Source organism: Ahaetulla prasina, chromosome 3 (assembly GCF_028640845.1).
Source record: "Ahaetulla prasina isolate Xishuangbanna chromosome 3, ASM2864084v1, whole genome shotgun sequence".
In the NCBI taxonomy this organism is placed as follows: domain Eukaryota; kingdom Metazoa; phylum Chordata; class Lepidosauria; order Squamata; family Colubridae; genus Ahaetulla; species Ahaetulla prasina.
The window spans coordinates 78309632-78333281 of record NC_080541.1 but is presented as its reverse complement, the minus strand read 5'-3'; the positions used below and the strand labels follow the sequence as shown (position 1 = coordinate 78333281).

Genomic DNA, 23650 nt, shown 5'->3' with positions numbered 1-23650 from the left:
AGGCAAGAACCAACTGGTGGAAGCTTTACTGTGAGAGATCCAAACCTGAACTAAGGAGGAACTTTCTGACTGTGAGAGCTAGTAAAAGTGAGTGAAAAGTCTAGATTCTAGAATATATTCTAGACTTAATTGGCAAGATTATGCTTAAGAAACATATTCTTAGCATTTTGTTTTTCAAAAATAAATGCATTCACAATATTTTGATATTAAAAACTCTGTTCTGGGTTATATCTTTTGATCATATGTAGCATAATAATCAAGAGAGGTACAGTGATTATTGGTCAGCCTGAGCTACAAAAGAACTACTTTTTTCCATAGGTAATGTTACTGTAATTTGGGAGTGTCAGTGCCAGTTAAAAAGGGTGACTATTAAATAACTAGAGAGCCCATTAAAAAGATAGAGATATAAGATGCCTATTTTTCTGAACTAAGCTAAAACAGATATAAGATCTTAGATTATGTAGGACTCTATTGGTCCTGGATCTGAAAAGCTTGAACATTTCTATATGTATGATTACCATCCCACCAAACTGGAATAACTTTGTAAATGGACTTTATATGCACCTCCAATATTCTCACAGCTTGGAACAACTAATTGTTTTGAAGTTATAAAAAAACTAAGGCCATTTGCAGTCTTATAACATACCTTAATGTTCTGTCTGTTCCTACTGATAAAGCCAACTTTCCAGAAGGATGAATAGAAAGAGATGTCACATGGCCCCTAATACATAAAAAGGATCAAGAATTTTTTTAATACAAATAGACCATTATCAATATATTCAATCATAATATGACTCCTCCCAAGTAAATATAAATATTATATGAAGCTTATGTTAGACCTTATGTGTCAGTCCTGATGATAGAAACTAGGAAATTTTCTAGCAATTGTAATTACAGATATTCTCCAATATTTAGAGACCAGTTTTGATTTTAACAAAAATTAGTGGTTAGGTCCTTAAATTTTTGTTACATTTTATCTCTGTTCTGTTTTATACTATTTTTTTATTGTTTCTGAACTTATACATACATTATACATGCTCAATAGAAACTTTGGTCAAGGAGAAGCAAAGAAATCCAGAGGGGGTTCTGGTGGCTCAGACTGCTAAGATAGTCTGTTATTAACACAGCTGCTTGCAATTACTGCAGGTTCTGGTCCCACCAGACCCAAGGTTGACTCAGCCTTCCATCCTTTATAAGGTAGGTAAAATGAGGATCCAGATTGTTGGGGTCAATAAATTGACTTTGTATATAATATACAAATGGATGAAGACTATTGCTTAACATAATGTAAGCCGCCCTGAGTCTTCGGAGAAGGGCGGGATATAAATGCAAATAAATAAATAAATAAATAAATAAATAAATAAATAAATAAATAAATAAATAAATAAATATATATATATATATATATATATATATATATATATATATATATATATATATATATATATATATATATATATATTTGTTTTCTGAGGTTTTCGCGGGTGTTTGTATGTAGATCTTTGGTTATTCGGGTTTTCTCCCGCGTAAAATTGGAAGTGTCTTGGCGACGTTTCGACGAAGTCTCATTCGTCATCTTCAGGCTTCAGCTTCGTGCTTCTGGGAGCAAAGATCACCAAAGATTTACATATATATATATGAAATATTAAATACCGTATATACTCGAATATAAGCCGATCCGAGTATAAGCCGAGGTCCCCAATTTTACCCCAAAAACTGGGGTAAACTGGGGACTCGAGTATAAGCCGAGGTGGAATGAGGCACCTACGGTTGGGGAAACCTCCTCCCTCAGCTGAGAAGGCTGGCGGCTCCCCGCCCGCCCTCTCACTGCACCGGCAGGGCTTCCCACCGTCCGGTAAAATGTGAAAAAGAAAAAAAACTCGAGTATAAGCCGTATATACTCGAGTATAAGCCGAGGGGCTTAAAAAAAAAAAAAACTCGAGTATAAGCCGTATAGACCCGAGTATAAGCCGAGGGGACGTTTTTCAGCACAAAAAACGTGCTGAAAAACTCGGCTTATACTTGAGTATATACGGTAAATGAAAAAGAGTTTTAAAGCAAAAGATGGGGAATTTAGTTTTCTACTTCATTTGTTTCCTTACTGCATACTATATCATTCTGGAGAATCCCAAATCTCTTAAAACACTTTTTCAGACAGGAGCAAACAAGCAGTATTGTGGAAATAGAACTCTGGTTACATAGCTATGATTCCAAATTATTATATAATTATTATCAGAGAAAGGAGAACATACTTGTGAGCATTAATTGACTTCAAGCATTCCCATTTTTTTGTATTCCAAATACATATGAGACCGTCTTCAGCTCCACTCAATAGATGAGCATTCCCATAGAATTCCAAGCATGTTACAGTGCCTGAAAATCAACAAGAACTATTCAAGCCTTTTGGTTTAAAATGAAGAATAGTTTTATAGCAAAATCATAATTTTTACATCCCTAAAAATTTAATGAATGTCTTGGCACGCTTTTAATTTTTATTTATTATCCTGTCTTCATCATTTTAAAAAAATAACTCAAGATGGTGAACATACCTAATACGCCTTCCTCCTCCTATTTTCCCACAACAACAATCCTGTGAGATGAGTTGGGCTGAGAGAGAGGCCCAAAGTCACCCAGCTGGTTTTCATACCTAAGCAGCACTAGAACTCATGGCCTCCTGATTTCTAATCTGATACTTTAACCACTAGCCCAAACTAGCTCTCATAGTGGTGCAAAGACAGAAATCTATGGTATCAGCAACAAGGGTCCCTGAAATGACAGTCCTTTACCAGCAGGGGTAAAAAGCAAGTTAGCCACACTCTGCATAGATAGTTGTTTCATGCTCTATTTTCTGGCATGGGCAAGGACACCCTTTTAGGACATGTTCATGTGCAGTGCTTCCTCAGGAGATTGCTGCTTCTCTCAATCCGTGATTCACTATTTTGCTGCATAGGACATGTTCTTGGTAGTGAGATCTTTAACAACTGCCCCTTTTGAATCCATTAAGGAGATTCCTATAGGTATTTTTATTTGAAAGTCTAATAAAGAGGTACTTGGTTCCATTTCCATTTTGAAGAGGCATATTTGTTGTTAAACTTCTCAGTTCTTGGCATCAAGGAAGACATTTTTAAATCTCAGAATAGGAAACAAATGTTTGTCAATTTAACCAAATACTGGATTATACTCTTTTCTTAATAAAAAATAATAATATACAAATGGAGTCTTTGCCCCTTCTGATTTTCCTGTTAATTAACATACTGGCAATAGTTCTGTCTGCCAATGAAATTAATAGGAACTGCATAATATTAGACAAATGACATAAATTAAAAGCAAGATAATTTACATTTTTCTAATAATGTGATTATGCAAATTACACAGCTCCACAGGTTACATACCCTTCAATTTCACACATTTGTGAAAAACAGAAACTTCTCAAAATGAGTTTCCATCATACTGCAATCCTGCTGTGAACTGTGCTTCACTCACCCAACTTAAAATGAGAAGTATGAACTCTCTTACCATTATGGTGTACCAATGCTCCATGTTCTACCTTCTTTTTCATGTCATAGATTTGTATAGTTTCATCCTTGCTCCCAGTGACTACATATCTTTCATTCACAGCTACTGCTGATAGCGAAGCACTGTGTGCATGATGAGTAAAATCTGGAACAACTGCCCAGTTCTGAAAATAAAAAATATTAGGAATAAAATTTGTTTACTAATCAGTCGAATCAGCTACCCTAATTTTCCTATTACATTCCAGTGTACTGTTTTTAAAAACCAAAGTAAAAACTTGTTTGAAAATCACTTATTTTCACAGATCTTCATCTAGCATACTTAGCATCACATCTTCCAAATGCTCATCAAATGTTTTGATGAATGACATAACCTGACTCAAATGCTTGAATGGAAACATTCAATACTAAGCTTTAAAGGATGACAGATTATCTCAGTATAAATTAATAGAATTGTTAAAATAGAAATTGTATCTTTAGAAAATGCTTTGAAGTAGATTGTTACAGCTGTGATTACAAACTATCTACCTTACAGAGACAGGCATTTTTCAGTTTGAAAGTAAAAACAGACCACATGAACCAAACCATACTTTCAGTCTTTTCCCATTGATTAGAAACCAATTCCATCTACTTCAGTTAGCAGCAGTTATTATTGTCAATTACTGCCATTATAGCTATGTGTCACAAGTTTTCATGTTATGGAAATATAGCTAGATTATATAGATACCATTTTAACTGAAATTAGTTGCATATTCTAAAATCCAGAGGCCATGAAATAGATATCTATGTAATCTAGCTACATTTCCCCAACATGAAAGCTTGTGACACATATTTTCCAAAAGAACACTGAATTTTGTTAGCGATTTCTGGATGAACATCCATAACTAAAGGATGTTGTTTCATGTAGACCACTGAAATTCTTGTCCCACAAACCTTTTTTTTTTTTTTACAAAATTTGTTATTTACTTTTTAAAGGCTCAGTTGTTAATTTCACTTCAGGCAATCAAATTGCACTTTTAAATAAACAAAAAATGAAGCATACTAACAGCTTTTCTAGACTAACTAGCAAGCTTCATGTGCATTGATTTCTTTTGTATCCATTACATGAACCGATTCCCTCAGGCTACACTACTCTTGGTTTGTAATGGTGGTAGTGATGGCAAATCAATAGGTTTGTATTTCTTTGATTGATTACTTTTATTGAGTTTAATGTAAGCTGCCTTGAGTCTTTCCACTTTGGAGGCTATGTAAACCTAATAAAGGAAAAGGAGGAATATAGGAAAAGTCCTCCAAGTTACGTTAAATTTTGCTTCCTTTAGATACACACACACAAACATTAAATAATGCTATTAAGTCTTGCTATTAAGAAATTAGTTCAAGACAGTGGTGAAATCCAAATTTTTTAACTACTGTTCTGTGGGCATGGCTTGGTGGGTGTGTTGTGACTTGGTGGGTGAGGCAGGGGAAGGATATTGCAAAATCCCCATTCCCTCCCCACTCCTGGGGGAAGGATACTGCAAAATCCCCATTCCCTCCCCACTCCTGGGGGAAGGATATTGCAAAATCTCCACTCCCACCCCACTCTGCGGCCAGCCAGTGGTATTTGCCAGTTCTCCAAACTGCTCAAAATTTCAGCTACCGGTGCTGCTGGATTTCATCCCTGGTTCAAGACAACTAATACAACTAATACTTTCCTGGGAACTGCAGTGGTGTTTTTTTTTAATCATACAGTATAGAACTTTGGATGCTTTAAAACACTTGAGATTCTAAATGGCAGTTAGCAGATATGATTTTTACTTTTCTTTTTATTTTCAGTATCTTAAGCTTTTAAAATACAACGCCAATAATTTAATTTTATTATAGAAAATTAAATAGCATTGAAATCATACAATGTACTAGCATGTACAGCACTACGATAAAAAAAGGCGGGGGGGGGGGATCTTGTTTCCTTCAGGTGACAACCAAGAGCTCCGCGGAAACAACTAACCCTCCCGTTTTATTGTTTCCCAGCAGGCGTCCCTTAAAACTCCGGCCATGTTTAAACTGGGAACCCACGTTTTGAGGTTTCTTCCGGTATGGAAGTTGGAAAAACCCGTTGCTTACAACCACCAAGATCGGAGGCGTTAACCCCTCGATCAAACCCTGTTTAGACCGCCCTCTTTGAAGCCGGTCTGACTAAAGGCTGACATCACGTTGCCCTATTTAAAAAAAACAAAAACTGCCGCGGACAACAACGCCCGCTGCCCGGAAGGCAAGAGGCAAGGTGAGCCGTGAGGGGGAAAAAACGCGTAAGGCCGACTGGGCGGGAACGTCCCCCCCCTTTTTTTTTTCTCCCGCGAGACACGTCGGAACTCGCGAGGCGGAGCCGAGCGCGAGCCACGCCGCCAAGGCTTCTGGGAAGGAAACTGAGCAAGGGGAAGGCGAGCTCACGCGCTTCCCCTGTCCTCGCGCACGCGTTTGGTAGCTCGCGATTTTGCCGTCGCTCGCGCAGCGTGCGGCCCTCGTGGTGAGTATAAAAGACCCGTCAGCGACTGAAAACTCGCCTTTTCAGTGCCTCCCCCCCCCCGTTCTCCCTTATTTAAAAAACTTACCTCGGCCGGTTGTATGGAGAATCCGAATAGAATCTGTTCGTAACATCCCCCCAGGAACTCCATTTCTCGGCCTTCCTTAACGACGCCTACTTAGCGCGGGGTCCTTTTCTGTCTTGAGTTGTAGCGCGGCCTCCTAGCCGCCTGTCCGTTTTTGCCTGCGGGGGGGGGAGCGGGAGGGCGGGAAGTGTCTACTCCGCCGCCTGAAGCGAGCAGCCTCGAAGTGGTGGACACTCCCCGTTTCCAGGCTGAATATTTGAATTTCTTTTATCGCTTCGGAGCGGCAGGAACGATTCGTTTAAAAAAAAAAAAAGGAAGAAACGGAAACAGGCAGTCGCGAAGACAACCCCGGGCGGAAGTCCGTGGAGGGGAGGGAAGGCGGGGGAGGGGGGGAGGCCTACGGCGGCGGAAGAAGAGAGCGTTGCGATCTCCAAACGGTTGGTGATGGCGGCTGTCTGGAAGGTGATGTTAGTATTCGGGGTTTGAGAGGAAAGGGACGGGGTCTTTCCCCTCATGGGCAAGTAGTATTAAGATATTGCCGATTCCGAACGCTTCATCCCGCTTTTTTTCCGCTAAGCACAGCGTGAGTTCTGCCCCGCCCCCAATAGGGAGGCCTAGCACGAGCTGGTGCCTTTTCTCTCCTCTTTTCCCGTCCATTCCCTTTGGAATGCGTTTAAGCTGCCTCTGGATAGACTTTCTGGAGCTGCTTTTAATGATAGCTGGGGTATAAACGGGGTGAGGAGCCTGTTAGCATATGAATAGGATCGCATGTACGTATGTGCTAACATGTTCCTGCCTACCTCCACACGTGCGCACAGCCCTCTCTACCTTTTGAATTCCCCTTTTTAAAAAAAAAAAACGATTGCAACTTGGGAGTTTTCTCATTTAACGATTGTAATCTTCATGTTTTTCGGAATGACCGTTATTGACATGATTGAGGCTTATTTTCCAACAAACGAAGTTTAGCATTAAAACTGTGCTACGTTTAAAAATAGCCTTTTAATTTCAGCTGGTGTTAAGTAGCCAAAAGCTCCATTGGTGGCGAAGGTTCCCCCCCCCTTAATTATATGTTCAAAAGTAAACGTTGGCAGATTAAAAATAACAGGGCTTGAACAGAGAAAGAGAAATGACACTTCCCTCTAAAAACCCACTTTCCCTAGTTTTGAATAAAAATATATTTTAAAACTAAAAGTATAAATACAGAAATGAATAGCAACCATTTGATAGGCCTGTTTTTCTCAGAATGCAAAAAAATTATACTCCAATTATTTTCTATTTTAAAAATAATGAAAAATTGCCACTTTTGCGCCATTGGGATTTGTATTCTTTAAATGTATTTGAAATTTGGCAGATTTAAAAAAAAGATTGACACACTTTTTCCTTGAAAAAGGATTTTGGGTTGGCACATTACAGTGATACTGTGGTACCACCAGCTGTACTTTCTGCAGATATTGGAAGCTAGGACATGATCACAAAAAAGTCTGCCCCTTTGCTAAACCAAAACCAAATCATATTAAGGTGCATGTTTGAACCAAATGTGCAAATATTTATTATAATCTATTTTTATCTACTAAGTTTTATATAGATTGTATTATGAAACATTTTTTCCTAATCCGTATACTATTTGTTTTTATTGTAGTGAAATCACAAGTTCTTGAACAACCTTAGTGGAAGAAAGTACTGCTGTTACTTCAGTTTAGATGATTAACTGGAGGCAAGATCTCACCTTGTTCTGGTACTTGCCACCTTCTGCAGTTAAATTTTTTTAATTTCTTAAGTTTGTATATTTGACACATCGGTAAGTAAAGTAGCAGAAATCGTATTTATAAAATGTGAAACTGATGGCTTTTACTATTTCTATCCAATGAACCAATACCAAACTGCCCTTACATGGAGAAAATAGATCTAACTCGGTTATAATTTTACATTTTAAAAACTGCAGTTTTATTGTAAACAAATTTTTGTGTGCTTTAATGTATTTAGGTTAGATATTATTAAATATCTTATTTGGGGATTGTGTATTAAATGAAGACAATGAATATAGAATTACAGTTTGGTTCAGAGTTAAGTGTTTTTTATAGAAAGTAGGGTACAGGTAGTCCTCACTCTTAATGACCCAATTGAGATTAGAATTTCTGTCGTTGTATGAAGCAGTTGTTAAGTGAAACATGACTGCACTGCTTAGAGATGACAGTTCTGGTGGTGCAGTTGTTAGTCCAGGCCTCATCCTTCTGCCCTGCAACTCTCACCTCCACTTCAAACTCCCCTCAACTGCCTTATCTCTCCCCACCCCAACTTTGTCTTTTGGTAGCCCTGCATTCTGCTACTTTCCCAGATGGCTAATCCTAACCTTCACTGCTTACTGAAGGGGAAGCTGCATAAAGCCTGCAGCTACTTTGAGCATACCTTTTCAGCTGTGGTAGGAAGAATATAGTTGAAGGTGGGGGGGGGGGAGTGTAGGGAAGGGCAGAGATTGTATGACAGACATGGGGAGAGGTCAAGTGCAGTTGCAAATGCACATGGGCTGCCAATGCCAAACCTAAATTTTGATCACATGACCCCAAGGGCACTGGAACAGTTTTGACTACCATTTCAGTTTTAACATTTTGATTATGTTTTAGATAAAATACAATAGTAAATAGGAAGACCGTGGAGGGGGGAGAGAAAAGTGAGAAACAGGAAAAGAAAAAAAATTGACTTCTAACTCCCTCTGTTGCAGTAAAAATATCAAAAACATTAACATCAAACCATAACTTTTGGTTTTTCCATAATAATATAAATTAGCCATTTCTATAAAAACTAGAAAATCTAATTGGTAAAACCCAAAATCAGAATTACATTTCTTTCCACTTCAAGCACAAAGTTCATGTGGAAACAAAGGTACTTATAGTCTTTAACCAAAACGGTCAATTTAGCCATTTCTGCCAACTCCATCAGCTTCTTAGCCATTCATCCATAGTGGAAATCGAAGTGTCCTTCCATTTTTGTGCATATAAGTCTTTCTGCTATCAACATATATAAGAGTAAACTTAATAAACTTTTTTTCTCCTAAATAGTTTTCCATTAAACCCAAAAGAAAAGTTTCTGGTTTCACTTTTATTTTCTTTTTAAGAATTTTCTATATTATAATACGAATCTTAATCCAAAATTACTTTATCACATGTCCACCATAAATGGTAAAAAGTTCCTTCTTTGCTTTTACACTTCCAATGTTCATTTGAAATACCGTTATATATTCTGGATAATTTATCTGGTGTTACATACCAGTGTTACATCATCTTATAAAATTTTTCTTTTATAGTTTAGTGTACATTTTAAACCTTTCATCCACATTTTCCCATTGTTCAAACATTACATTATATCCAAAATTCCTTGTCCACTAAATCATACAATGTTTTTCATGTTCACTTTCCAAATTCAATTTCAATAACATTTTATAAACCTTAGCAATAATGTCCTCATTACTACCACACAGTAAGATTTCCAATTCATTTTTAGCATAATCAAACCCACAACTCTTATCTGATTTAAATCGTTCTTTCAGTTGTTGATATGTAAATCAACGGCAAACATAACCTTCTAATACATGTTCTTACCTCGATTTTAATGTAGGTTCACCAGAGTTGAAAGATAATATATTGCCATATGTCCACCAGTCTGGCTTTGCCACATTTCTTTTTAAAAAATAACTTCTTGGGGGGGACACCAAAAGAGGCAACCTCATAAAGAACCTTGTTTTATATTTATTCCAAACTCTTAGTATGGCACATTAGTTTTAACTACCATTTATTCAGTTTTGTAACTTTGGTCACTAAATGAATGGTCATTAAAAAAGGACTCTGCAGTGATATTGAGATATTAGGACTGCTATTAAATTCTTAAACTATTTATTTTTAAATAACATTGCAACAAAGAACAATAAGTTATATAGACAGTTGTAACTGGTGAGTTACAACTGTAACTAGCAAACTGCATTACAGATAGTCCTTGACTTACCACAGTTCATTTAGTGATTGTTCAAAGTTACAATGGCACTGGAAAAAGTGACATGGCTGTTATTCACATGACTATTGTGGCATCCCCATGGTGACATGATCAAAATTCAGATGCTTGGCAATTGACTCATGACCATTGCAATGTCCCAAAATCATGTGATCCCCTTTTGTGAATTCAATGTGGAAGCTATATTCACTTAATATTAACAACTGTGTCAAGAAAGGTTGTAAAATGGGGCAAAACTCACTTAAATGTGTCACTTAACAAAAATTTTGGGCTCAATTATGATTGTGAGTTGAGGACTACCTGTATCTTTAGCAGTTTGCCAGTTATAGTTCAAGCAAACTGCATTATCCTCAGCAGCAGTTGAGAGTGTTTTTATTAAAAACTACATGATTCTTTTCAACACAAGGAAAATGCCCAGTTACACTACAATTTTGTAAAATGGAGTACTTGCTGATAGTGGCTTATCGTGCCAAAATGGCAATAACTTGTTTTATTGCATAACTGATGCCAAAGATTACGATATATTAACATAATAGTTATGTTTATGTTGAAATATATAATGATTGCATTTTAGTATTTTAAAAATTAAGACAAGGCTATATTATGTAGAAGGAGTCTAAGATAGCATAGCACGTTGGTTGTAATATATAAGAATTTCCATGATGTTAAAATTGTTTTTAATCATCTACAAGCTTCATATTTATTGAATCATTTTTGATAATTCATGTTTAGAATGAATTCAACTGATTAAATAATTCTACCAAAAAGAATGAATGCAGATTGCATTCCATGAATTCAAATGCTATCGTGTAATAAGTGCTTATTACATTATAATTTAACAACAATTAAAGATAAGGGAGAAAAGATGTAGTTTGCATAATATTCATTATGTTTATGAAAACTACCTTGAGATAGTGGTTAAGGCACCAGGCTAGAAAGTAGAAAACTTGAGTTCAAATCCTGCTATAGCCATGAAAGCCAGCTGGGTGACTTTGCACCAGTCATTCACTTTAAAGGGTTGTTGGGAAAATAGGAGGAGGAAGGTATGTTGGATATGTTCACTGCTGTGAGTTATTTGTAAAAATAATAAAGGAGGGATACAAATAAATGTTTATAGTAGACCAGTTCAAAGTATAAGACTTCAAAATTGAATAGTGTATAGTTCCTGTATACTTTTTTGGGTTGCATCCCTGCTCTTTGTCATCAAGATGCCATCTACATGTTGACTGATATTCTTCCATTTGCCCTCCTTCCATTTTTATATTTGCTTTGAAGGATGGGGAGATTTTTTGGAATCAATTGACCCAAAGGGCAGGGAAAAAGAAAATATGTATGAATGGCTATCAGATAGATAGATAGATAGATAGATAGATAGATAGATAGATAGATAGATAGATAGATAGATATTTTATATCTTAAGAAAAATCAGTATTCAAAGTTGTTTTAACTACTTATGGACAACATGGAATATTCTGTCTTTGTAATGTTCTGTCTCCTTCCCGAAATGTACATATCCTCAAATGTGTAGATTGGCCTGTTGTAAGGAAAAAGTGTACATTATGAACAGCACTATTTTGCATACCCTTATTTTAAATGTATTAAGGGAGAGCATCATTAAATATTTCCTCCCTGTCTTTACTTCCTAGTGACAATAATTTGCAAAAATAACTTCTATTTTATGGCACATTTTAATGAATTTGGAAAATGAATTCCACAGATAGTAAAAATAAAACCTTTCTTTATTGAGGGCAACAAAATCAGAGGAATCAGACATCTGGTATGGAGCATTGTGGTTGTTTCTGGTACAGTGACATAATGAACATTGAGGGTTGCTCTGCTGATCTGCAAAAGTGTGTATACTATGTCTTATTTACATGAAATCTTATCTTTTTTATATATATATACAGTATCTGAACAGCTACTACAGACTTCTTGCGAAGATAGCTTTTTACAATGGCTAGCCAGGTAAGATAATTTAATAGAAATGTGGATGCATTATTAGCTAATTTGGGGGAAGCACAACCTTGTCCATAATTCTTGGCAAATGGCAGACTTGAACCCAGTACTCCTGGGGAAGGGATGATGGGTTTTTAGCCATATATTTCCCTCAGATAAATTTCTGACAAATTGTTCTCCCCTGCTGTGAAATCCTTAATCACGCCAACTGAAGCAGCTTGGGGACAGAACACGAAACTTTGCTTTCTGCACTATTGCACAGTGAGTTCTTGTGGTGGGACTTTCCTATAACACTCACTATTTAAGATGCCTTCATTGGAACTACTACCATTCATGTAAGTAAAACTTAACAAAAACGTTGAATCTGTACCCCTGAGGTGAGATCACTGTCTACCTTTGGTTACGGCCTCCTTCCCTTTTCCTTCCCATATAGTTGCCTCTGCTGGCTTTTATTTATTTCTTTTTTTGAATGTGACACGTTTGTCACTTGCATGTTACTGTTGTGAAAACCAGACATGAGTTCCTTCGGCTGTGCTGTAGACTTATTCCAGACAATTTCCTTGAGATACTGGCCAACAGCCTACTACAGAAGAGCCCCAAGTCCGTTTTCTGTATTTAAATAAACAGAAAGAGTGACCCGGCTCTACAACTTATTCTGCTGTAGTTTTTCTGAATGAAGAAGCAGGGTCCTTTTGTAAAAAAAAAAAAAAAAATCTTAAATGACATGCTCAGTCAGCCTCTAATGATTAACCTTTTTTTTAAATGAAGGAAGCCGAGGGAGTCAAAATGTTGGTGTGAAAAGCAGTAACTCCGATAGCCAGCTTGACTAAGTCAGGGGAATATGGCTTTTCATACAATCCTTTGGCTCTGTTATTTTTGCCAGGCATTTTCCCCAGAGGCTGCTTTCCCTCATGGGAGGCGGAGGGAGAGATGGGACCCCAGGCTTCTGTCAAGGGAAAGGTGAATATGGGGAAATCACCGAGGTGGTGATCGGGAGAGGGAGGGAGGCATTTAATTGAGATGAAATACTGTATAACTGTTTTTCATTCTAGCAGGATACAGTGGGAAAGGCCAAAAAAGAAAGCCTGCTTCTGTGGTGGAGATCCCCCCACAAAAAACGGAAGAAAAAGAGTAAAGCAAGAGCAGGAAGACCAGATTTTACTAGTATTCCAAGCAGGTGAAGAAATCTTGAAACTGACAAGAAAAAAACTGGCTCTTGTCTGTATATAATACCTAAATCAAGTAGTGAGAAGTTAATCAGAACCAACACCCTCAATAGTCCTCAGATTCTTTTAAAGCTTTGTGAATTGAAAAGCTGCTCATCACATAGCTAAAAAACAAAAAATAAAAAGGCAGTTGTACAGAAGTGTTAAATTTAGTTAGTAACTTTCAAAGGTTCAGTGGATACGAACTGAAAAAAATGTGAAATGAAGTAAGTCAAAAAAAGCACTAGGCAATTGTTCGACAAGCATCTGGAGAACTTCTCAGCGCGATGGCTGCATTTGGCCCTTTGGGGTTGATTACTGCTTCTCAGAAGGTTTCTTAATTTTACCTTCTTGGTGTTACATAAAATGTGATTTTCTGTTGGACGTTTTTTCTTCGATGCTGAAGGTTTGCTACATTCTGCATTATATAAACTTCACTTTGGAGGATGCATGCTGAAAATTCACAACAGCCTTTCCAATGTTAGAAAGCCAAGAAGCCTATTAATAGCATCACAGTTGGGATCTGAATTACAAATGAAGGTCATTGCAAGATATTGGCAAGCATCATTTGTTTCCATAAATTAAGCTGTGAAGTTTTATTTAATGTCATAGAAACAAAGAAATATAGTTTCTAGTTAGATTCAAACTACCACAAGTTAGTTACTGAATTTTCTATTTCCCAGAAGAATTAATGATAAAGCTATTTGAAGGCTACTTGTTATTCAGCCTTCAACTGAATGGAGTATGTAGATAGGATGTATTTATTAATTGGCATTATTTAATATGTTTGCTGACATTAAGCTAAAATATATGTGTATACGTGTGTGTGTGTGTGTGTGTGTGTGTTTACTGTTTGGTTCAAAACAACACTAGTACTTAATACAGTGTTTTGGAGAATGGTTAATCTGAAATATAAAAGGCATAGTTCTGTTGTATATGCTTCTATTACTTGATCACTTTGTCTTCTATTTAACAAAGTTAGAATTGGGAATGTAAAAATACATCTTTGTGTTAGATATACAAGTGCTGAATAACTCATAAAAAGATCAAAATATTTAACAAGCTGATAGGAGTAGAAAGTTTCAAACTGTTCCAATTGTATAAGCAAAACAAAATAGAATTAGTAGATAACTTAAAATGTAGGGAGGGTGTTTTCTTTTTTAATTTTAAGGGGTTCAGATTAAATAAATTTCCTGCTAATTTTGAACTGAGAAAGTTGAACCTGTTTATTATTTTAATGATATAGCCATCAGAAAATCCCAAGCTGTAGCTAAATTTGAAAATTCAAAAAATTTCCCAGAAAATGGTAATGGCAAATTATTTTTGTATAATTTTAAGACACTTCATAGATGAATCCATTTACCAGGGCATAACTCCAATGAGCAAATAAAAAGAAAATGCAATTTCATTAAGTGCCCCAATAACCTTTAAATTTGTTGTGTTTGGTCATTCTGAAGTAATAGTTGAGAAGTAAGTTTTTTAAATGGTACCTTCTCTCATAAATATTGGTAATAGTATTTGGATTAAGTGCATTGAGGAAGGCTGTTTTGAGTTACAGAAAGCGCAAAGCCAATCATATTATCCATGATCTGCTTATAACTGAAATTAGCACTAGCCAAATTTATTGCATAGGATTAAGTGGATTTCTTCAGTCTGGTTGCTTTAAAAAAAAGAGGAATATTGTTCAGACATGATCAAGATACTTTTTTCTGTGTATGGTGCTAGTGATGTACCATGAATAAGGACAAACAAGTATTGGCTGGATCAATCCTAGGTAGGTATTGAGTTATATTCACTGGAAAGTAATCTAGTGGAGACAGGGTTCTGAGGTTTACATTGCAAGATGATTAATCATGTTTTTTCTTCTAATTTCTTCTAGGCCAGAATTTGTAAGGCAAGAATTTGTTAGGGCAGAATTTTCCAGGCCTGAATTTGCAATATTTGTAGGAGAGTTAACTCCTGAAGTGGATGACTTTTTGCTGTATGACTATTTTTTTAAAAAGTATCCATCATGTATAGACTGTAAAGTGGCCACAGATCTGCTGGGATATTCCAGGTAGCCCATTATGAATTAAAATGTGTGTGTGTGCATGCGTATGCAATACAGATTCTCAATCACATCAAAAACTAAATATTGTTAATCTTTTCCCAATTTAATAACGTTTCTCTGACTATATGTCTTCTAAAATAGCCCTGTGATTTAGCTTGTCCATTGTTCTGTATTTTTGTCTTTTAATGTTATGTGGTACACTGATATATGAATGAAGGATATAATTTTATTGAAATACATATTTTGGGATATCTGCTTTACATCAGTTAATGCTTTAGAAAGAGGTTCTGTCACACTTGCCCCAATCTAATTCCTTAGGAAAGAAAAACCCTTGACTCCATTTGGTTGAAGTGATAGGCTCTTTTACTAAAAGATGCTGGCTGTAGTAAAGTCAGGCTAGAACTAAATTTCCCGTAGTCGCTCAAAACAGTACAGAAAGTTCCTCCATATCCCAGCCATTCCCCCATGTCTTCAGCCAATAAGAGTCTGCCTAGGTATTTGAGAAAGCTGAGATGTTTAGAATAATCCTCATTTTTCTCGGGGTGCATGGCCTTGGGTGCTGGCACAAACTCTTGCTCTTCATCAAGCTCTTTCCACCCTCCCAATTTTTCCATCACGTACACATGCAGTTTGATTGCCCATTTGTTGTCATCCCTGATGTCCCCCCCCCCCCAACTCAGCCTTTGATGGCAGTACAGGCTCGCCTGCTAAAACTCAAGACGAGATAAGTTTACAACTCAATGCAAAATGCATGAGAATAGTTTCTCATATTTGAAATGGTTCGAATATATTATAGAAATGGGTACATGTTAATCGGGATCAGGTACAATTAAATTTTTGTTTATAGATGGTATGAAATAATTTTCTTTAGTAGAATTAATGTCTCTGTTGAAAATGTGGGCACTCTTAGACTCAGGTTGGGTTAACATGCCCTAATGTGTTATTTAAATGATATTCTAAATAACCATTTGCAGTGAAGTGAAAATATAATTGATGATAAAATATTGTGTGTGCGTATTTGCTATTAAAAGTATTATAAAAATTTGTCTTTTAAAACTCCTCAGAGGTTATGGTTTTGTCAGATTTTCTGATGAAGGCGATATGATGAGAGCACTGCAAGATTGTCAGAATGCACCTGGTCTAGGCGGAAAACGAATCCGATTGACTTTAGGAATTTCTAAAAGGTATTTGATGCGAAATTAACAAATCTTTTGGGTTTCAAATCTCTTATGAAATTGCCATCGTATCTAATTACGAAAGGATTTTAATTTCTTAAAAATAATGTTTCTCAAAATGTTTTGCTTTCCCTTTCTAATAATACAGTTGTTATGAAACAGTCAATATATAAGCAGGTCAGTTTCTGGTTTTCTTTAAAAAGTATTGAATTAATATACTTTAATTCTTTGCAAAATTACATTGTATCATAGCATGCATATGAGTAACCAGAGTGCATAACCTGTTCCACTAGGGTTTTGGATGTTTTAAGTTGTTCTACTGCCACTTGGATCCCCTTTTCATATTTCTTAATGATATTTGAATTTCTTTGCTTGCTTATTTTTATTGGATAAAAATAAAATTGTAATGTCATATTTTTATGTATATTGTGAAGTTTCTGAAAGATGCCCTAATTAATTCATATAAATTTTCAAACTTTGTTATTTCCTTTTAAAGTTCACAATAATTTTAGAATTAATTATATAATTACCTTTTACATTAAAGAAACCTATATACCTAAACAAAACATAAAGCCATTTTTATCCCAAAAATTCAACGAATACTTTTCATTTAAGAAAAATACAGCATATAACTATAATTCTAAAACTCTGCTGCTGCACTCGAGGCAGTGATAGGATTCTGCTGGTTCTAAGCGGTTCTGCAGAACCGTTTGTTAAATTGCTGTTTCGCCCCGCCCCTTGCCCCTCCCCTCTCCACCATTACTTACCAGCCTCCCAGCACTGTTGTTAAATTGCTGGCTCGCAGTCTCCCTCCCCCCCTGGGAGCACACCGAAGAACCACTTGTTAAATGTCTGGCTAAGCTGCCCCATGCCTGGTCCCGCACCACCACTATTTATTGGCTTTGGAACACACCGAAGCATTTTTTAAATTGCTGGCTTGCCCGCCTATCGCCCCGCCCCACCACTATTTATTGGCCTCACTCGCAGAGTTGCACAATTTGCCTTAGTGATACACTGAGGCATAGCTGTAGCTATCCCTATCTTTCCTCATGGCCCAGTTTTTCCTACTTTTGCCGCCGCCTACCACTCTGTTCCCCATCTCGGACGGCCCACCTCGGACGGCCCCGACTGCTCCAGCAGCAGAAGGCAAGTACAGCCGAGTGCTGCCCCTGGGGAAGCGGGACTGGGAAAGGTGGTTGACCTACCCCCATCCAAGCATAGGGACTACCCAGATGGCTGAAAAAAGGGATTTCTGACAGATTCTCACACTTTTGACCAGTCCTCACACTTACGACCGGTCATCATTTATGCCTGTTGCAGCATTTTGTGCATAGGGACTACTCAGAGGGCTGAAAAAGTTATTTTTGACCTGTCCTCACACTTTTGACCGGACCTCACACCTACGACTGTCCTCACATTTTACATTTTGCACCCTATCTTGTAACCGTGGTGAAGAGAAGCAGTTGTGAAATGAGTGACATGGTTGTTAAAAATGCTACAATGGGCATAAATGTGAGGATGGTCATAAGTGCGAGGACCAGTCAGAAATGACTTTTTTTAGCCCTCTGAGTAGTTTCTATGCCCATAGCCAGGGCCACCCGGTCACATGAGCAGTTAGGCTCGCCCACCCAGTCACATGACCACCAAGCCACACCCAAAAAAAGCCACGCCCACAGAACCGGTTGTTAAAAAATTTGAATCCCACCACTGACTCCAGGGCACCACAGCAAATTCCAAGAGTACATATATTTTAATGCAGTACTTAATAAACAGAATTGTTAGTTTGCTGTGGCATACAAGTTGCTGCAATGCACAATTTGGAAATCTTTAGAGGTACTGTGGATCAAGAAAGTTTGGGAATCTCTTGTATAATGTTTTTTTCACAATGTATTCTCTTAAATGTGTAATTTGATTTGCATAAATAGTTTTGCTTATATGTGTGCCAAGCAAAGTTAACTTGGATGAAATTAAATGGAAACAGAAGAAATACTTAGGAGAAAATAGGATTTTTGCTATTTGACGTAACAGTAGCGTTATCTGTTAGCTTTTTTAAAAATAGGATTTTCACTATTCAGTTGTAAAAAGTGCTCTTAAGAAATTCTAACTTAATCTTTTCCCTTTGCGTTTTAGACTGAAAGCAGAATTTCAAAGGTACCAGCCCTATAGTTATAATGACTATTACCAAGACTATCAAAACTATTACCGCCAGTACAATTATGATAGAAATGAACGCTATGACCGATTTGATCGCTATGACCGTTTTGACCGTTTTGATCGAGGTAGCCGTTTTGGTGATCGTTTTTCTGAACGTTACCCTGAGCATTTTGGTGATCGTTTTCCTGAACGTTACTCTGAGCGATTTGGTTCTCGTTTTGGTGAACGCTATGAATATCCCGAGTATGGAGATTATCCTGAATATGCAGATTATAATGCTGACTATAGTGATTATAATTATAGTTACGCATCTTATGAAAGGATGCAGCCTACTGGAAATATGGGACAACAAGCAATGAATCCAGGTTTATTTCAGGTATTCACATAAATCAAATTAAAGTCAATTTTTCTTAGGGGTGCCTTCATGACCCTTTGCCTTTCAGAGCTGTTGGTGTTTAACTCCCATGATTCCTAGTTTACTAGTTGGCAATTACAAGTTCTGAAGTTCAATATTTCTGGAAACACCAGGGTTCATTAGTATTTTTTTAATGTTTTAAATGTGTTGGCTACTTTTCAGTGTCTTCAACTGCAGTAATTTAAAATGGAGACATTGAAAAGGTTCTGGATCAATGGTTGTTAGGCCTATTCTGTAAGATGTTTGAATTTAAGATAGTGATGTCCATTACTTCTTTAAAAAGGATGTTTTTGCTCATTTGTGTAACTGTTACAGTGAGTATGAAACAGCTAAACAAATTGAAGATAAATTGATGAAAATCAAAGATAAGCTCTTCATAAATAAACACTGTTCAACATTTTCCTTCATCTAGGTAAAATACTTCCTATACCAGAGGTCTCAAACCTGGGCAACTTTCAGCCTGGCAGATTTCAACTCCCAGAATTCCCCAGCCAACTTTGGTGACTGGGGGATTCTGGGAGTTGAAGTCCGCCAGGCTGAAAGTTGCCCAGGTTGGAGACCCCTGTCCTATACGATATTTTCAGTCCCACCCAATACACAAGCCTTTCTAAAAGGTGTTGAATCTTCTACAAAAAGAACACACACACTATTGCTTCTTCATTCATTGAAACTCTTTCTAATCCTAATCCCCTCAAAAGTGGTGCTTCAGTTTTTGAACATGTCAGCTTCCCTCATTCCCTCTCTTAGTTAAAAAATGTTTGGAAAATCAGGAGAAATTAAGAGAAAGAAATTTGGCAAAAATCAAGGGGAGTTTCTATGAGCATTCTGTGTACAAGTCTAGATTTAGTACTACATTTGCGAAAATTTCTCCGAGAATCACTGTTTTTATATTAAGATTATGAAAAATAAACAATACAAAAATAAGCAAATTTCAAACTCTAAAGGCAATTAAACAAAAACTAATAGAAATAAGAAAACCCTCAGAAATAATACAAAACTTCTGAAATGTATAGATGGTTTACCAAAAAAATCCCATTGTACTATATTGTTAACAATAGAAAGGCTACAAAGATTACCTAAGAATGCTACTATCTTGTTGTAAAATATAACATCTCTATCAAAAAAGAACTTGCATTCATTCTCTCGATAATGTGAAAATGTTGCCTTTCCAAAGAGTATAAATTACACATTTCTCTTGCTATCACTTTTCCAATTTTTTGATAAACTGATTTTTAGTGTCAAATCTGTCAACATCACTTTAACATTTTTAACCATTTTAATGTGGCATTATTGGAGATTTAGTCCATGATTAAGTTCATTAGTATCCACTTTAAAAATGTTAATCTTTGGACTAGTTTACCATTGTTGTAGCGCTTTCAACTTCATCATGTTTTGATGGTCCCAATAGGGGCCAAATGCCTTGGCTACTTCAAAGATACCTGAAGTACTTTCTCATGTGATAGAATCTACAACAGAACTTAAATCCACAACGTATATTTACAAATCTAAATTGTCTCTTGAATATTCCCCCCACCCGTCCAAATAGGTTTATTGATTGCTACCTTACTGTTTTGCTCTCTTGTTAGTATGATTTGGAGTTGGTTTTTAAAGTAAGTTAGATCCATAATCTTTTCCTCAAAAGCTTTTAAAGAAGTAAATAATATTTTTTTCTATCTACACCCTGGTTCTATAAAGTGGCAAGCCAGAATTAGTGGAAAATAAAACTGAAAAGTGAAATGCCTGTGAATATGTAGGAGACAAGAAGACCATAAATGTCAAGAGATGTGCATATGTGTATTTGTCCTCTCTTGAATATGTATGGGATTTGTTTTTTTTCTTCACTACAAAAAGAAAAAAAATGATAATTCTTTTTTTTTTTTTCAGGATACCTGTGGTATGATTTTAAATGATGATCTAGTAACAGAAGGTAATGTTTATATTAGTATTTCCACATAGAATTAGATCATCAAATAGTTTCTCTGATAAGATCTTTGAAAATGTAATCTGGAAGAATATCTTTCAAATATTGTTTGATATGGTAGCTGTCTGCGGTGTTTAAAATTAACTGCATTATAATCTATCCGACTGAAGTTTTATGTATTTGAATCTTGTTGATAGCATAAAAATGAGCATGAGACTGAATAGAGGTTGTAGATTGTCACATGATGCCTGAGTTTACATGGCATGCTAACAAAATTACTTGATTTCACTGTTGTATGTGAATTATTTTAGCATAAGCCATAGATAATTGTTTATCTTGTATAAGCCTACTTCAGTAAATTTTGGGTAGTTGAACTATGCTTAATGCAGTATAAAAACAATCTACTCCTGGAATGAGCCAACGTTAATTTTTCTGGGTAATTGGTGCTTACAGGTAGGTTTTACTTAATAATGTCTTTGTATGCAGCCATTTAAAGTTACAATGGCACTGAATGAGGGAGACTTAGGTCCTTGTAGTTACAACCATCCTAGTATTCATGCTGTCACGTGATCATAGTTTAGATTCTTGGCAACTAGCTTGCAATTACAATGTTGCAGTGTCCCATGATACTGGGATTGCCATTTATGATCTTCACTGCAATCTCCCAATAAGCAAAGTGGGAAAAACAGCGGAAAGTCATAAATGATGATCATGTGATCATGGAATGCTGCAACCGTGTTGAATTCACTTTATGATGACAACTGGGGCTGGTAAAACTATCATAGGTTGGCATAATTACATGACATACCTTATATCCATGTTGCTTTGTAATGGATTTCCTGATCCCGGTTGCCATCCATAAGCAAGGACTACTTGTTTTACTTACAAGACTTTCTTTACTTAATAAACTGTATTAACAATTAAAAGAATATATAAACTGTATTAACAATTAAGAACTTATAAACAGTGTGCTTTGTTTTCTTCTCGAGGGCTCTTAGCTTGTCTCAGGATGGGCAAAATCTGTGTTCTTTATTGGTTCATGTGCTTCTGGAACAAGTAATGTTCTGCTACAGGCAGTATATTTCCAATAGGTGATAAAACATCCTCAGTTGCATAAATTAACACATGGAGGAAAAATGTAGTTCTAGAGGAACTATCTCATTTTGCACATTAAAAAAACACTTCAGAAACATTTCATTTTCCATTGGCTACATAATTTGTTTTACAATTCAGGTTTCCAAGAATAAGATTCATTATCCTATACAGAATGACAGTGGGCCAAGTAACATTGCATTGAGCCCACTAAAGATTTTGGGGGGAGAAAAGTAGTAACAGTATAATCAAAACCAATACATTTTTGAAATTTGTACTGCAGCAGGAGAGACAGCTATTGTACTCTATTGGCTATAGTCCGCCTTTTCATTTTCTGTCAAATATGTGCATGCCGAATCTCCTCCAAATCACGTGGGACAGTGGGAGCCAATTTTAGATTTCTAGAAATAAGTCTTCTGAATGGGAAGCACTCTTAAGATGTTCTACACATAATATTGGAAGAAATAAGTTATTTCAGGGCTGAAACAGCTTTGAAGAACCTTAAACTACTTCATGTTTGAAGATTTATTTCTGAGAATTACTAAAATACCCTCTGGAAGTTCATGATTAGAAGAAAATTGAAAATTTGGTTCCTGGATCAAAATGTTTTACATATTGTTAACATGACGAATAGGATAAGAATCTGTTGCATCCCAAACTACTATAGTTATAAATCACTTTAGATCAGAATGTTTTCAGGGCACAAGAACTTTTTTAAGATTTCGCATTCTTTTCTCCATGAACTCACAATAAAAAAAAGGTTTCTAAATACATTGTTTTCAGAAGGAGATAGCCAGATAGAGACTTTAGCAACAAAAACAACAAAATCTAACAATGCCTTAAAACAGGGGTCTCCAACCTTGATCCCTTTAAGACTTGTGGACTTCAACTCTCAGAGTTCCTCAGCCAGCTTTGCTGCCTTAAAAAGTGAATAAGGTTAAGTGATAATACATTTGTTTCAGGTGCCCCAAATTTCTTTGTTGAATATATTCCAATATTTTTGGTACTTAAAATGGAACAAAAGGTATTTGGTAATCTTCAATTGCTTTGGACTACAATTCTCATAACTGGTCATGTTCACTAGAGTCTATTGTTTATAACATCTTAAGGGCATTAGAATATTTACATTATATTTAAAGGTTTTCTTTAATGTAGCAGTTCTGCCAGTGATTTGCTTACTGACTTTTGTTTATTTGAACAGATCCGCAGCTCAACATAGATGTTCATAGAATGAACAGAGAATTTATGGTGAGAAGCGAAGAACTTTTTGACACACTTATGAGCTGTCATTGGCAACCTCTGGACACAGTCACTTCCGAGATCCCTACTGCTTACTAAAAGTGTCTTATGTTAACACCATAGCATGACTATTTTGACCAAGGTGCTAAATTGACATTTCTTCTACATTACTTTAGATCCTAAATTTTAAAGCACAGTGTTGGATTATTATTTTTTTGCAATGCTTTGATGGCCTTTGTAATTTTGTTCATCAGTATCTTGAAATCATGTAAATATTCTGGAAATGTAAAGAGTTAACTATGGACTTGCTTATGTAAATAATAAAACTTTGTTTCTGCAAA

At 36.2% G+C, this 23650-nt stretch overlaps 2 protein-coding genes across 9 annotated transcripts in view; one reads left to right on the top strand and one right to left on the bottom strand.

Annotated features, from left to right (window-relative positions):
* PAK1IP1 (PAK1 interacting protein 1) overlaps positions 1 to 6372 on the bottom strand; it is a 14392-nt gene extending 8020 nt beyond the window's left edge. The window contains exons 1-4 of one of the 2 annotated variants that reach the window (XM_058175743.1): positions 6104 to 6372; positions 3517 to 3679; positions 2253 to 2373; positions 647 to 721 (exon numbers count right to left, since the gene is read on the bottom strand). In XM_058175743.1, coding sequence (XP_058031726.1) covers positions 647 to 721; positions 2253 to 2373; positions 3517 to 3679; positions 6104 to 6166 — 422 coding nt within the window. In that variant the 5' untranslated portion in view covers positions 6167 to 6372. Of the gene's footprint in view, positions 1 to 646; positions 722 to 2252; positions 2374 to 3516; positions 3680 to 5567; positions 5733 to 6103 lie in introns of those variants that run through there. The other variant, XM_058175745.1, reaches the window with a different exon arrangement.
* On the top strand, positions 5871 to 23650 carry LOC131194590 (tRNA selenocysteine 1-associated protein 1-like). 7 transcript variants are annotated; one of them, XM_058175746.1, is made up of 10 exons: positions 6485 to 6562; positions 7740 to 7898; positions 12010 to 12067; positions 12276 to 13018; positions 13111 to 13235; positions 15143 to 15319; positions 16378 to 16497; positions 18619 to 19018; positions 20942 to 20984; positions 23272 to 23650. In XM_058175746.1, the coding sequence occupies exons 4-10, from the start codon at positions 12989 to 12991 to the stop codon at positions 23406 to 23408; spliced, it is 1032 nt and encodes a 343-aa protein (XP_058031729.1). In that variant the 5' UTR covers positions 6485 to 6562; positions 7740 to 7898; positions 12010 to 12067; positions 12276 to 12988; the 3' UTR covers positions 23409 to 23650. The 7 variants fall into 7 exon arrangements, with proteins under 7 accessions (XP_058031732.1, XP_058031734.1, XP_058031733.1 ...); XM_058175749.1 differs by lacking the exons at positions 6485 to 6562; positions 12276 to 13018 and adding an exon at positions 5871 to 6018 and having other exon boundaries at positions 13114 to 13235; XM_058175751.1 differs by lacking the exons at positions 6485 to 6562; positions 13111 to 13235 and adding an exon at positions 5871 to 6018 and having other exon boundaries at positions 12942 to 13018.

Bases quoted from the DNA above. Each gene is read 5' to 3' on its own strand.
- LOC131194590 (XM_058175746.1), top strand. From the start codon at position 12,989: ATGGGACCCCAGGCTTCTGTCAAGGGAAAG. The intron at 13,019-13,110 runs GTGAATATGGGG...TTTTCATTCTAG, and splicing joins AGGCTTCTGTCAAGGGAAAG to CAGGATACAGTGGGAAAGGC. The intron at 15,320-16,377 runs GTAGCCCATTAT...AAAACTCCTCAG, and splicing joins GATCTGCTGGGATATTCCAG to AGGTTATGGTTTTGTCAGAT.